General features: G+C 42.1%; 2 protein-coding genes across 2 annotated transcripts; one reads left to right on the forward strand and one right to left on the reverse strand.

Annotated features, from left to right (window-relative positions):
• The first annotated feature begins 1,782 nt into the window (after positions 1–1,782).
• On the forward strand, positions 1,783–5,483 carry LOC116210634. Its single transcript, XM_031544585.1, has 2 exons — positions 1,783–2,936; positions 4,257–5,483. Exons 1-2 carry the CDS (start codon positions 1,861–1,863, stop codon positions 5,131–5,133), a joined length of 1,953 nt encoding a protein of 650 aa, XP_031400445.1. The 5' UTR covers positions 1,783–1,860; the 3' UTR covers positions 5,134–5,483.
• A 1,012-nt stretch (positions 5,484–6,495) lies between these two features.
• Positions 6,496–13,718, reverse strand: LOC116210025 (elongator complex protein 2). The gene is made up of 10 exons (XM_031543812.1): positions 13,417–13,718; positions 13,243–13,330; positions 13,052–13,137; positions 11,344–11,497; positions 10,242–10,402; positions 9,464–10,141; positions 8,571–8,889; positions 8,049–8,272; positions 7,429–7,606; positions 6,496–7,355 (listed from the first exon to the last, which is right to left on the reverse strand). The coding sequence occupies exons 1-10, from the start codon at positions 13,561–13,563 to the stop codon at positions 6,865–6,867; spliced, it is 2,526 nt and encodes an 841-aa protein (XP_031399672.1). The 5' UTR covers positions 13,564–13,718; the 3' UTR covers positions 6,496–6,864.
• Positions 13,719–13,722: the final 4 nt, after the last annotated feature.

Here is a 13,722-nt window from a genome sequence, read left to right on the forward strand (position 1 = left end):
TTTTATTTTTTTATTTTAATTTCAAAAAAGTATTTTTTTTTAATTGCTGCTTTAGAGAAAGTGAATTGAAAATGTAAATGTGGGATCAAAGTGGTAAAAATGTGAAAGGTTGAAACTTGAAAGTAAGACTAGCAAAAAAAATGTTTAGATCAAAATAATAAATATGTTAAAGATTGAGGGTCAAAAGTGGTTTGTTTCTAATTTTATATTGGGAAATGAGGGAAAAAAAAAAGCATCTTGTGGTGGAATTAGATTTTGATCAGGTGGTCAGAGACAGCTAACTAATTTTATTCCGGGGACATAATTCTACGGGAAAATAACGGTTCGATCCGCTGTGCCCGCGGTTATTCCTGCCACGTGGACGAATCATACCGCAGCTTTCCCTGGAGTTCGATGCAGCCGATAGAAAGGGCAAATCATTGCGGGGTAGAGGGCCCAACTTGGAGCCAATCAGTCAGGCTTAGCTGTCAAAAGCCATTTGACCGTACGCTAATGCCCTTTCTGTTTATTCATTTTTATTTCTCTAATTTTATTTCTTAATTTTAAACTTAAATAGAATAAAATTTCGCAACTTGCGGCTCTTTTCCGGCTTCCCACAAGTCCCATTTCACAGAACCAGCAGCTCAATTAAAAAAATAATAATTTTCATAAAAAAGAAAATATTCCTTCTTTTTTTTTTGGCTGAGAAAAAAAAGGAGAATAATGAGAAGATATTAAAACTAATGAATCATTATTCCTTCATTTTCCTTTCCCCCCTTCTTGTCTTCAAAATAGTGGTTGAAATCGACTCCTTCATTTGGCTTATTGTCCTAGTGAACTGTTTACTAGAGAATATGATGTGATCACTCAATTGACATAGAATTATCTCGAATGACATAATTATTTCGAAACAATGATATTCTTATATCAAGCTCGTAATGTAATCAATTTAATGCTAATGTGTTTAGAAAATCTTGACGCGTAATGTTGTTTTGATAATATATTCTCTCTAGGTAAGATTTCTTAGATTAGATTTCACCGTATTACTTTTTATTGAGCATTTTACAACAAATATGCGCCGAATAGTTCATGACGGAAGCTTGTGAGTTCCATGTAAATGCACGGGCAAAAACTTCCGATTAATAAAATTTCATTTTTTCTGTCAAAATCTAAAAAGAAAAAGACTTGAAGCATTACCCTGTCAATGTATTTGTAAAAATGTCTCACTAGCTAGACCATGTGGTCGGTTGAGCGAGGTCATCGATTTCCTCAGTTATAAGCATGCAATAGATATCGACTGATAAGAAGTATAAGCAAGAAACATACCAATGAGGGTGTCAAAAAATAGTTTGCGAGATGCACAATAATATCCACCGTGTATATTGATTGATGAAGAATAAATGGTGAGCGCGGTAATTATATCTATCTATGGATGACTTAAAGATTAGTAATCTTTTGGAGATTAGCAACAACTAATTTGCATGATCATTTTCTTTCCCTCTTGAAAGAAATTAATGAATTAATGCCATTCTAGCAATAGCTCGACGGTACTATAGTGAAGCCAACGCAGCAAGTTTTCCTTCTATGGTAATTATCGCTAATTACCAAAGTTTCCGAAAATAAAAGATGAAAAATTATGAATTATGGTAAATTCGTAACATATATATATGTGTGTGTGTGTGTACTATATAATAAAGTTTTAATTAATTAAAATTAAAAAAGAAGGGGGTGAAACAGCTGTGAGAGGAGACCAGGGGTGAAGTGACCATAGAGCATATAAACTCTCTCCCCCACTCTTCACCTTTCTCTTTCTCTCTCTCTCCTCTCTCTATTGTTTTTTCTCTCTCCTCCACGGCGGAGCGAAGGCTCTCCACCCCACCCATGGAGCCACCGCCCCCCCAGGCCGCGCCGCCTCCGCCCCCGCCCCCGCCGTCGGATTCCGCGGCCTCCTCGCCCCGCTCCCGCCCCGCCGACACGTGGGATCCCAACCTCCCCGCCGCCGATCACGGGCTACCGTCGAAACTGCGGCTGATGTGCAGCTACGGCGGCCATATCGTCCCCCGGCCCCACGACAAGTCCCTCTGCTACGTCGGCGGCGAGACCCGCATCGTGGTCGTGGACCGCAACGTCATCTCCCTCCCGGTCCTCTCGGCTCACCTCTCCAAGACCCTCCTGCATGGCCGCCCCTTCACCCTCAAGTACCAGCTCCCCAACGAGGACCTCGACTCCCTCATCACCGTCTCCACCGACGAGGACCTCGAGAACATGATCGACGAGCACGACCGTACCGTCTCCAATCCCGCCCTTAAGCCCTCCCGCCTCCGTCTCTTCCTCTTCCCCCTCAAGCCCGAGTCCGCACAGTCCAACATCGGCCCCATCCTCGATTCCTCCTCCGCTAAATCCGAGGACTGGTTCCTCAACGCCCTTAATCGAGGTTTCTCCGACTCCGCCCCAGTGAACTGCCTACTCGGCCTCGATGACGATGCGGCGGCAATCCAGGCAAACAGCACCGATTTGGGGAGAGACGAGAAGGGAACAAAACAGGGACAGGACGTCCACTCTGTCCCCGATTCACCGATGCTCGAGACGACCTCATCTTTCGGATCAACATCCTCATGTCCCTCGATCGCGAATCTGCCTTCGATTCGGGTCCGAGCTGAGGAGGGTGGCAACATGAAATTGGGCATCGAGGATCAGTTCGCAAACATGGTTGTGGGGGGTGGCATGGGGCTGAAGCAGGACGAGGGCTTCATGACGCAGCCCCCTGTGGCCATTCCAACCACCGGAGTTCCGGTCAGCTCTGGTGCTGGGGATTATGCAAACAGGGTTGTCTCCGATGATGAGAGATCAGATCACGGGATCCCATTCGGGTACCGGAAATTGGGGGTGGCCCCTCCCCAGTCGCAGCAGAAGTCAAGTGGTGGTCTTGAATTGCCCTCCCCAGATTCGGTCTCAAGGTACTGAACCCAATCGGACAAGTCTCCTGATTGCTCGATTTTGTTTCCAAGAACTTTGATGGCCTAAATTGGTGTTCTTATGCCAGTTTTTGCGTGTGATTCTGTAGCTTACGTGCAGGCTGATCCTATCGGTATAGACTGCAATAAGAGAGTCACGGCTGTGCCAGTTAAGTCCACGATCAATTTAGTCATATGGGTCGATATCCCTCTCGATATAGCACAAGTAGAGAGGAGTGAGGACATCGAGAGTTGGCTTCTTCTTCAAGGATCTTTGATGATGCTTAGAATTTGGGGCCGAACTAAGTGAGCTTTTTGTGCTAGAGTAGGTGAAAAGTACTGATCATAGCAAATGAAGCTAACTATTGGAGGACCATAAGGGCTGTCGGTAGACAGAACTTATCCCGGTATAGTTAATTGATAGTTATAGTCTGTTGAAATCAAATGAGCTAAGGTCCTCCAGTGTTGAGTAAGAGGCGAGTTCAGTAAGGCAGTTTCCGTGTTTAATAGATTGGTGAATGGGTTAGTGGTACTTGTAGCGAAGAAGTGATCTATTTTTCGTGAAGTGAAAAAGCAGGTTTAGCCTTAAAAGCAAGTATAATTCAATTCCGGTTGTAAGCTAATTTAGAGATGCTTCGTGTCTTGAAGGAACAACTATATACATATTCATTTCTTACTTCGTTCTATTTTTTTCATCATATATACTTTGGATCAAAGTGATTGATACCATATGAACAAAAATAGCAAAACAAAAGGGAAACATTTAAAAGGGAATTGACTCTTGATTTTGTGCCTCAGCAAGCTTCTGAGACGGAATCCGTATCCTTGGGGAAAATTCGGTTTTTGTGACATTTTGGGTTTTGGCAGGGGGGACGGATTGAGGAAGGATAGCTGTTGCTCATCTCACACACTATAACTTTGCCATTGGCATGAAATGAGCCATTCTCTTCTTATTCATAAGCCCTAGTAATTCCCTATGTTCTGTTTCTTGGAACTTTCTCTTCTCACACATCCATTTGTCAATGATGCTTCAGTGTATATGTTGTGCTTCTCAAGGAGATCTACCTTGCCTAGTAGTAACAGGTGGTTTCAATTGTATGAGTTCCTTTGCGATTATATTTCACTTATCATACAATCCAACATCTTCTATGCTTTCATTGAACTTGACATATTATAAGGTGAATCTTTCACTGTTAGTTTTCAGCCTGTCTGTTTCGCTGAAATTCAATCTCCTTTTCGTTTTGTTGAGAGGTATATGAACTATTATGTTCGTAATATTGTGGTATAAGTCATCCTCATTTAACTTCTGTCTTGATCATACAGTGACAGTAGCTTGACAAATATGATCTCCCGTCAGAAACATGTTCTCTATCAAGACCAAGTTGTACAGCTGGCCTCAGGAATGGAACCGATCATCAACATATCCGACCTGAACACAGGAATGCAGCTACAACAACACATTCAGGATCAAGGGTATGCGTTGCAACCTCAAGTTGATCCCAGACAACAATCTCAGCAGCATCAACAATCTGCACCCCAGCAACAGCAGCAGCAGCAGCCTTTCATTCATGCAGGCTCCCACTACATTCACCAGCATCCTGCAGGGCCTGTCCCGGTCACCACCTACTATCCTGTTTACCAGCCTCAACAACCTCACCTCCATCCCCACTCCCAGCTCGATCAGCAGTACCCAGTATACTATATGCCTGTAAGTCAGGCCCAGGCCTATAACTTATCAGCTCAAGCTCAGCAGCCCAACACAAATGATACTGCTAAGGCGAACCCAAACCCAACTGCAAACGTCCCTACTCGCCCCCAGACACCACCCAATGCCACCATTATTGCTCAGCCCACAAGCTATAATCTCAACACTGTCAGAAATGCCCCAGCTGGTAAACCTGAAGTGGCTCAAGGTGGCGCGTACAGAATGGCAACCTCTGCAGCCTCACCTCTCGTACAGCAGCAATATGTCGGGTACTCACCTATTCATCACCCGTCCCAGTCAATGGCTCCCACTTCAGGTGGGACTGCTGCTTTTGCATACGATTTCACAAACCCAGCCCATTCCCAGCAGATATACTACACTCAGCATCTAGGACCCACCTTGTCCTCTCAGTATCAGACAATCTCTGCGGAAGCCTCCGGGCAGCATTCTGCAGATGCCATGAAGCAGCAGATCAGAACATCGCAGGCACTATGAGTTCGATTCCGAAAGGAGAGAACAGTTTTGGAGGAATGGCTTGGTTTTGGTATACTTTTATAAATTTTTTTTCCTTTTTTGTTGGTCCCCATGCATCAGCATTAAGTACTTGTGGTATTGATTTTGTGGGCATGTATTGGTGATAGATAATAAGGAACTGCTGTGTTTCTTCTTCTTCCTCCTCTTTTCTTGTATGTTAAGGGTCTTTTGCTATAGTCTGAGGAGAAACAGAGTGCTCTGAGAGATTATTATACACTGTAAAAGCTGAAGGCTGCTTCTGCTCATATGTTTGGTCCTGCACATGTATAAATAGTTTCCGAAGTGTCAAAAAGCATTGTTGATAGTTGATACGGTCATCTCTCAACCCATCTTTGTCTTTGTTCTTGCTGTCAAATCAAATCTCTAAACACATCTGCACTTCTGAGATTGTGAATGTCAAATGTGTTTATAGATTCACTCCCTCAGTACACGAGGGTAAGATTTGAGGATGACAGATGCTACGGCATATCGGATGCAAATTGGTTGCCGAATCAGCCCCGATCTAAAAGAAACTACGATGATATCGGGAATCTTTGAAGTTCAAATATTTCTGCAAGTAGAGCAGATTTAATTTTTTGTGTTTTGTCATCTGAGAGGACCAGGAATAAAGAAACAATTCTCTGGTGTAGAGTCATGTGATGTGATTCTTGCAGTTGCAAACTAGATTTTAGCTGTGACCGCGTTTCCCTTTTTTGATTTAATTTATTACATAATAATTTGGAAGAGTACGAGGCTTTAAGATTCTGCCGATGACAAGGCAGCGATGCGGCTGTTGATGCTGGCAATGTCAATACTATACAGTACTTTTCTGTCAAAGTAAATAAATGTAGAAAGATTTAAGAGAATAATATGCTCCAATTTATTAACGACAGATTATTCTTAAACTACAAAGAACGATATAATTACATCCTCGGACAGCAACATCTTATAGGATAAACTACATTCTCGGACAGCAACATCTTATAGGATAAACCGGCATTAGGACGTCGATACAGGGATTATCGTTGTGCCCAGAACTAGAATCCTCGTAGACTGCAGGCTCCCGTCCTTTTTTGTTTTTCTTTACGTTTAAACGAAGGATTTCCATTCGATTTTTGCGTGTGAGAGGAGTTGCACTTCATGGTCGATTTACAACCAAGTATCGGGGTCAAAATTTAATGTACTTGCTAAAGAAGTTCCCATCATCACCTGTCATCTCTGAGAAGTGGTCCAAAGATCAACAGAAAGCTCATTCACCTTCAGCTCTCGAAGAGTCAATTTTTCGTATCGGTCATCATTTGCGTGCTTTACACGAACTTCTTTGTCTTAGCAAAGCTTCAGAAAAATCATAAACATATTTGTGTATTATATGTATATACACATGCACCTCAAGTATCTCATTTATCATGTCAACTGTCGACACACAGAAAGGAAAGGAGTTGCTCCCATGGGAAAGTCCAAAGAGTCTCTGTAGCCGCTTTCTGTGAATTGAGAACTGATGCCACTTGAAGGGTCCACTTGAGGAAGAAAGAACCCAAAGTCTGAATTCGCTTACGGCTCGTTCAAACTTCAGGGTCGTAATTAACACCGAATACATACTTCCGCAGAAACATGCGAAACGCATATCAAAATTAAGTCTAGTGATATTTGAGTAGCCTGTCAACAAATACTACACTATAGAATTGGTGTAATGTACACAAAACAGTTATGCAATCATTCGACATCAATCTCGAATACTCGTACACACTGATCAGCTCCGCAAGAAGCGAGCTGAATGGTCCTCAAATCCTCTGCCTTGACACTGGTTCTCCATGCGAGACGGTTTACAGTAGAAATGTGGCACATCAATGGGTCAAGTCGAGCAGCCAGAGAAGCGCTGACCTTGGGAACTTCAGTGCCTTCAGTTCTCACGATTCTCAGAGCCCACAGCTCAACAAGTCCATTTTCCATTCCAACAGCTAAAAGTCCAGAGTTCTGCTTCCAGTCTAGGCCGACCCAGGAAAGAGCGGTCACACTGCTGCTAAACTGTGGCAGAGTCGAGATGTGCTTCACTGAAGATTCCCCCTCCACAGCCCATATTTTAACAGTCTTGTCTCGTGAACCCGTTGCAAATTCATGACTGAACGGGTTCCATGAACAGGCCCAAATTATTCTCTTGTGAGCCTCCTGCCTTGCTAACAATCGGTGAGTGATGTCACCGGTGTCTACAATGAACAGAAAATTGGTCACAAAAGCTGTTTCGCTTTAAACATCAGCAAAGAGTATCAATAAACTCACCTGTCCTGATTATCGAGAAAACAGAGAATTGTCTGTCCCTTGAAACAGCTAAAAGCATTTTGCTGTCGTGAGAAAATTCCATTTGTGTCACTGTTAAGCTGTGAGAGTGCAGACGACCTACCGCCTTCCATGAACCTACCTGCCACAGCCATATTTCCGCCACCGTCGCTGATTGGGCCTACAGAACAAGGCGATTCAACATAAGTATACTTCAAAAGATTCTAAATCTCTCTTCATCTTATTTTAACAGATTAAACATTGTCTAGAGATATGACATAAACCTATTCTATTGTCTGAAACAAACATAAGAGCTACATGGTGATTCCTAGACTAGTCGATAACTTTGGAACATAGCAACTTTTGGGATGAAGCACATACCATCTGCATTAGCAGAATTTAAATAAATACATCAACTTTTGGATTGATGCACTCTCTCAATGAATGTGAAATATTTCAACATCGGTAACTCCTAGTGTACTTTGACCAGTATTAATGCCAAAAAGAAGTGTTACTTAGCAAGTGCTCTAAGGGATTTAAAACGGAAAAAGAATGGTGATTATTGAACACAAGGATGAAATCTGTGATGGTGCCATAGCAACTCAAAGAGCAACACTAAATACCTTGCATGAAGAAGCTACAAGCTTGCCCTCGTGATCACAGCAGAGAGAGTAGAGCTCATTGCCATGGCCATACAACTTGTGGGACTCCGGCCATAGTGTGTGCCACGCCAGCTGCTCTTCAATTGGAGGTTCCGTCAAAACAACAGGAACTGCATCTGGAATGGTTTCGAGGGAGTCAAGTCCAGCCGTACCAGTTCTTTCTGGCATCTCACGAGCATGGGGAGCTGCAGCAAATTTTAAAGTATATTTAATAATCTTCTTCAGTTCACAAACATGCAAGTGCAAACCCAATTGTTGTTATAGGAACTTGGTGATAACAATACAACATTCACATATTATAGGAGTTTTCACTTTCAGCACAGCCAGCTTTGTTTTTTGCATAGCCTATGTACAGCATGAAAGATGGCAAATTACAGGATCAATCACGTGATAGAATGCAAAAGCGGGAACTTCCTATCTAATGGTGACTATCAATTGGAACCTTTTAGCATATAATATGCAAATTATCTTAGGTACGCTTACCTTGAACATATATAGGTTTCTGGGACAGTCCAAGAGCAGACATATTTGCCCCCAGAATTTGCACATCTGTTTGACAATCTTCAGAGAAGCCAAAGATTTCTGATGTGGCATGATTTAGTGTCTTTAGAAATGACAAAGGGGCTTCAAACACTCTTGAAACTTTCTCCTCAGCTCCACTGACAAAGCGATGGTTCCCCTTCCCTTTTATAATGGTTACACAATTAATATCATGACCATGCACTTGAGGCCGTGCTATTTCATGCCAAGAGGCCCCATTATGAGAAGCTTCCAGTTCCCAAGGTGCAAATACTCGAGTGGTCTGCATTTGTTGGAAACATGACATTAATATGCATCCTCTGAAAATAAAGTAGAAATGGCACAGCATATAGTAACTGCAAGCTCAATGACCAAGGAATCATAGTATAAGAGAAATACATGTAATTGTTTCCCCGGTGACGCAAATCCATGTCCTCATTTTCTCAAAAACCATAATTTACGGAACTTCTATTGTGACATGCCAAAATGGAAAAAGCAATCTATTCTCTACCTGCATATCTAGTCATAAGTGCTGTGAACATATCCCAGCTGTCTGCCATCTCTATAATCTAGTGCACAAACTACTATGTTGTTTCCTTTTAATACATTACCTAGCAAGATTTGACTCTCTTTTTTTTTCCCTATTTCTCAAGAGGACTCCAAGAATTTTCAGCTTCACTACTACATGGTACTTGCAAAATAATAGCAAGAACAAGCACATGTCAAACACATAACAGAGTGTGACCAAGAACCAGAAGAGGTAATCTCTTACCTTTAGCACTCCAACATGCTATCAGAATATGTTGGAAAGAAATTGGAAAAGCTCTTTAGACTTTTCATATCATTTCAAAACTCACCTGGTCATGGCTAACTGACAATATGTATTCACCAGACCTCGCCCATGCAATATCTGTCACAGCAGCAAAATGTCCAGATGGTACCCTTTGCGGCTTCCAATTATCAAAGTCAGAACCAACATTTCTCCAAAGATGAAAAGATCCGCCATATCCGTGTGCTAAGATTGAATTCCCATCTGGGCTCCAATGGCCACCATAGAACCCCAACGCACAATGACTTAACTCCCCAACTGTGACCACATTCATCCAAATACCAGTCGTTTTTTCGGGTTTCCAGATCATCATAGTCTTGTCCATCGATGCTGATAGGAGACTTAGCGGCTGATAGTAAGACATCCTTTCTGTAGAAGACCATATAGGAGGCTGCCACTCCACAGAGTATACCCAGTCCTCATGTCCAATAAGAAGTGATTCAAGAGAGATCTGATATGAGTAGGACCCAGCAACAAGCACCGGACCTTCGATATAAGACGCCAGGTTTATTTCGTCAATGCTGCTTGCACTCCGATTACCAGCTGCAGAATCACGGAGGGCAATCTTCCAAATGCGTATGCCTCTGTCTTGAGATGAACTTACAAGTAACAGGCCGTCCTGTTCACCCTCAGTGCATACTGGTAATGAGAAATCCAAACTTCGGATCCAGTCTATGTGCCCTTTCAACTCACAGGCATGCATGAACTGGGAATGCAGAGAAAAAGAACAGGTAAAAACACTATCAGGCCAAAGAAATCTCTATGTATCAACTCAAGAAGGAAAATAGTTAAAAGGGATAAGATACCTTCCCAGTTCTATCACCACAGTACAAGTGAATTTCATTATCTAAACCTCCCATAGCCAGGACAATCTGCCCAGCGCTCCCAGGCAATTGAGCCAACGAGATTGTTACCATAGCTTTAGAACCGACAGGAATGGACTCCACATGAGATACTGTACATTCATCTACACCGATCAAAGTACATAATTAGTGAAATGAGAGACAGTCAATGCCATCTACCAGTAATTGAACTCAATCACTCTAATGTGAAAAAATGGTATATGAAATAGGCAGGCTACCTAAGTGGAAACTGCATATATAGATTTCGCTTTAACCTCACTAATCAAAATAGAGAATGTTGATTTCAGATAAAATAACATAAATATTTCTTTTGACGTGAAATAAGCAAACTGCTAGTTATTTGAGTACTGATAAAGAAAGAATCAACTTTCAGCCTATCAGGATTGTCTGTTCTATAACCCTGACAAATTAGGCAGAGTATTGCATAAAAGAACTCTAGATAGGAGCTTCAAAGATGATAGGGGCATGCACACTGTCAACAAAGCATATAAGAACCTAAATTCAAATTGTTACAAGAACTCAAAATTCCCCAAGGCAACCTTGACTCATTGAGAATCATATCAGTGCTCAATACTTCTCAGCCACGCCAAAGTAATTACAAATCCTAATGAAAGACTAAGTCTAATAGTTGACGAGTATCCATTTTTTATTTCAAACTAGAACCAACTGGAGACAGCAAGAAAACTTTTCCCAAAAGATCAAGTACGCAGTCCCTATAGGAAATAAACTATTGACAAAGTATAATGAAGATAAATTTCATAGAAACTTGTTATACAGACTCACTACACCCCAAGATAATCTTGTCTATCAGCACACACTACTTATCTGTCAGTCCAAGTCTAAACTTTTTATAGGCATTCACAAAATGAAAAAAAAAAAGTATATATATATATATATATATATATAAGTTTTATAGTTGTACAAATATCTAATTTTAACTTCAAACCAGAACCAGCTACCAACAGAAATATTTCTAATTAATTCTAATTAGAGGACAATGGACATGGCTTCAACTGAAACCAGTAAAACTATAAGTATGACTCACCTCCGGTAGATGACGGAAGAACAGCTTCATACACGTGTGCTGTACCATCTGATGAAGTTGTTGCAAACATAGCGGCTCTGTCAGATATCACGATAGCAGCAATGCAGGTGACACCCTTCTTATGTGACTGTGGCACTTGCAAGACATGCTTCCACTGTAAACGAAAGCAACAATGTTGTAATATTCCATTTGACAGGACCCCAGTCTGGTGATCTAAGTAACTTAATTTAACCACATACAGCTATATTTGTATTCTTAATATCAACATCTGTTGCTTCTATTCACAACTCAATTCTTTGGGATCAAGTTACATTTGTTTTGATAAGTGATGGTGCTTTCGTTGATCACAAAAAATATTTACATCAAGAAGTTCCCACACTCATTCACCTGTAAAGATCAAAATAAGGAAAGGCACACAGGCTCAGAGATTAGCAAAATTGTGAAAAGTCCCGCATTCAAAGGCACACAAGCCCAAAGCAAAAGCCGAGCTGGAAAATCTCAGTTTGCACCAGAGAGATTGTGTTCTTGGAGATCTTTTTGTTACTTTCCAACCAAATGTAATAAACATAATGCATCCATCCACACCAACCTTTCTCACACCAATCCAAAAGCATTACCGCATCCAGAAGACTTTATCACTTTCGAGTCATTTACCCTCTTCTGTTTTTTCTCTTGTTCTTCCCCTTATTCCTACCTTGAACCTTCATGACAGCCTGAGCGACCCCTTTAGAGGCACCCTTACAACCCTAGGTCGACCTGCCAAAGTGAAGTCTTCAGCTTGTGGAACATCCAGTTCTTCATTTTGGGACTCAATCTCAGTCTCCTCCATGTCCAGTACTTGCTCATAATCTGAAACGATATTAGCTTCCTCCTCCACTACAGTGGCCAATGTTTCCTGGTCAAGAAGCATCTCCAACTGAGTAAATTATGGGATCTGAACGCCAGCTTCCTGATCTGGTAGCCCAGCTGGTGCTTCAGCAGGTAGAGCAACAACATTTCAATCACTACATTCTCTGCAGATTTAGTAATCTGAGCAGCTCCCACCTCTTCTCCAGTTCCAGAAGACGGACAAAGTATACTGAGAAACTCCAGCATTATCAGAAACTACAGCATTCTGAACAACAACTACACCAACCGAAACAGAGTCCACTTGCTGCACAGAGAAACTTGGTTCTCGACTACTGTAGAACACTCAGCTACATCATCTGAAACAGAGGCCCCCTTTCTTGCAGGGCCCTGAACTTCAAGTTTTCACTGAACTACTCTCCTTTGTCCACAGTTGTGACCATACACTTCGCACTTATAGCACTTAGCAGGAAGCCAAGGATGACCCACCAAGATATCCACCCTATAATCATCACCAATGTCCAGCTGAACAATATCCAATACTTCTTCTTCATACGATAATTCAACACAAACTCTCGCAAAATCCAAGTGAGCTAAAGAAGCAGTGGAGTTATCCATATAAAGAGGTCTCCCCACCACACCAGCAATCTAGCTAACTCCAGTTTTATGATTAAACTGAAGGGGATAGTATGATCCACACCAGGATTCTCGTGAGATGTCCTTATATGACAAGCTTCTAGAGATTCAAGTTCGACGGACACTAATAGTTCACAAGCTAAGCAAAAGCTTTAATTTTCTCCGATATATCGGAAAGAATCAAACATTTTGAAATGCTTGGCCAAGTGTAGAAAACTAAAACTACCTTTTGGTCAATGATAGACAGCTCCCACAACATAATGGCACCGTCAGCATCTCCAGATACTAGGTAATGCCGCTCCATGTTTTTCGCTGCCCCAACCAAAAAAAAAAAAAAGAATGAAAAACAAAATGAAAGAAGTTCTCGTAAAGGTAAAATCTTTCGGAATTGCAAGAGTGTTAATGGCTGAAATGTACCTCTGAAAGCAAATTTGTTGCTCGGAAGCCAGTGCGTGCAGTTCACTGCCGCCTTGTGGCCGGGAAGCGTCGTTAGAATCTGTGCCGTCTGCAGGGAATCAAGAAGCCAGAGTGAAGAGCGAGCTAAATTCGAACTGAGCAATGCAGTAATAGAACTGGACTGAGCTCGGAGACCTTGGGGGAGAAGATGGCGACGGCGTTCTGAGCGCCGAAGGAGACCAAGTCGCACGCGCCCCATGAGACGTTGTTCACGACTCTGTTGCAGCCTGCTCCGATGAAGAGCCTCCTCGCGCTCGCTTTAACATCCGCTGAAGAAGACATGGCTATTGACTGAAGAAGAAGAAGAAGAAGAAGAAGAAGATGGGAATCGCTCTGAGTATGAATGAAGAGAAGCGACTGCTGAGCTGCTTTTGCTTAAAACTCCAACTTCAGGGGAGTCGACGGCGGTTTTCTCCGAGCAGAATCGGCGGCGGAGAGGGA

Source organism: Punica granatum, chromosome 6, assembly GCF_007655135.1.
Source record: "Punica granatum isolate Tunisia-2019 chromosome 6, ASM765513v2, whole genome shotgun sequence".
In the NCBI taxonomy this organism is placed as follows: Eukaryota; Viridiplantae; Streptophyta; class Magnoliopsida; order Myrtales; family Lythraceae; genus Punica; species Punica granatum.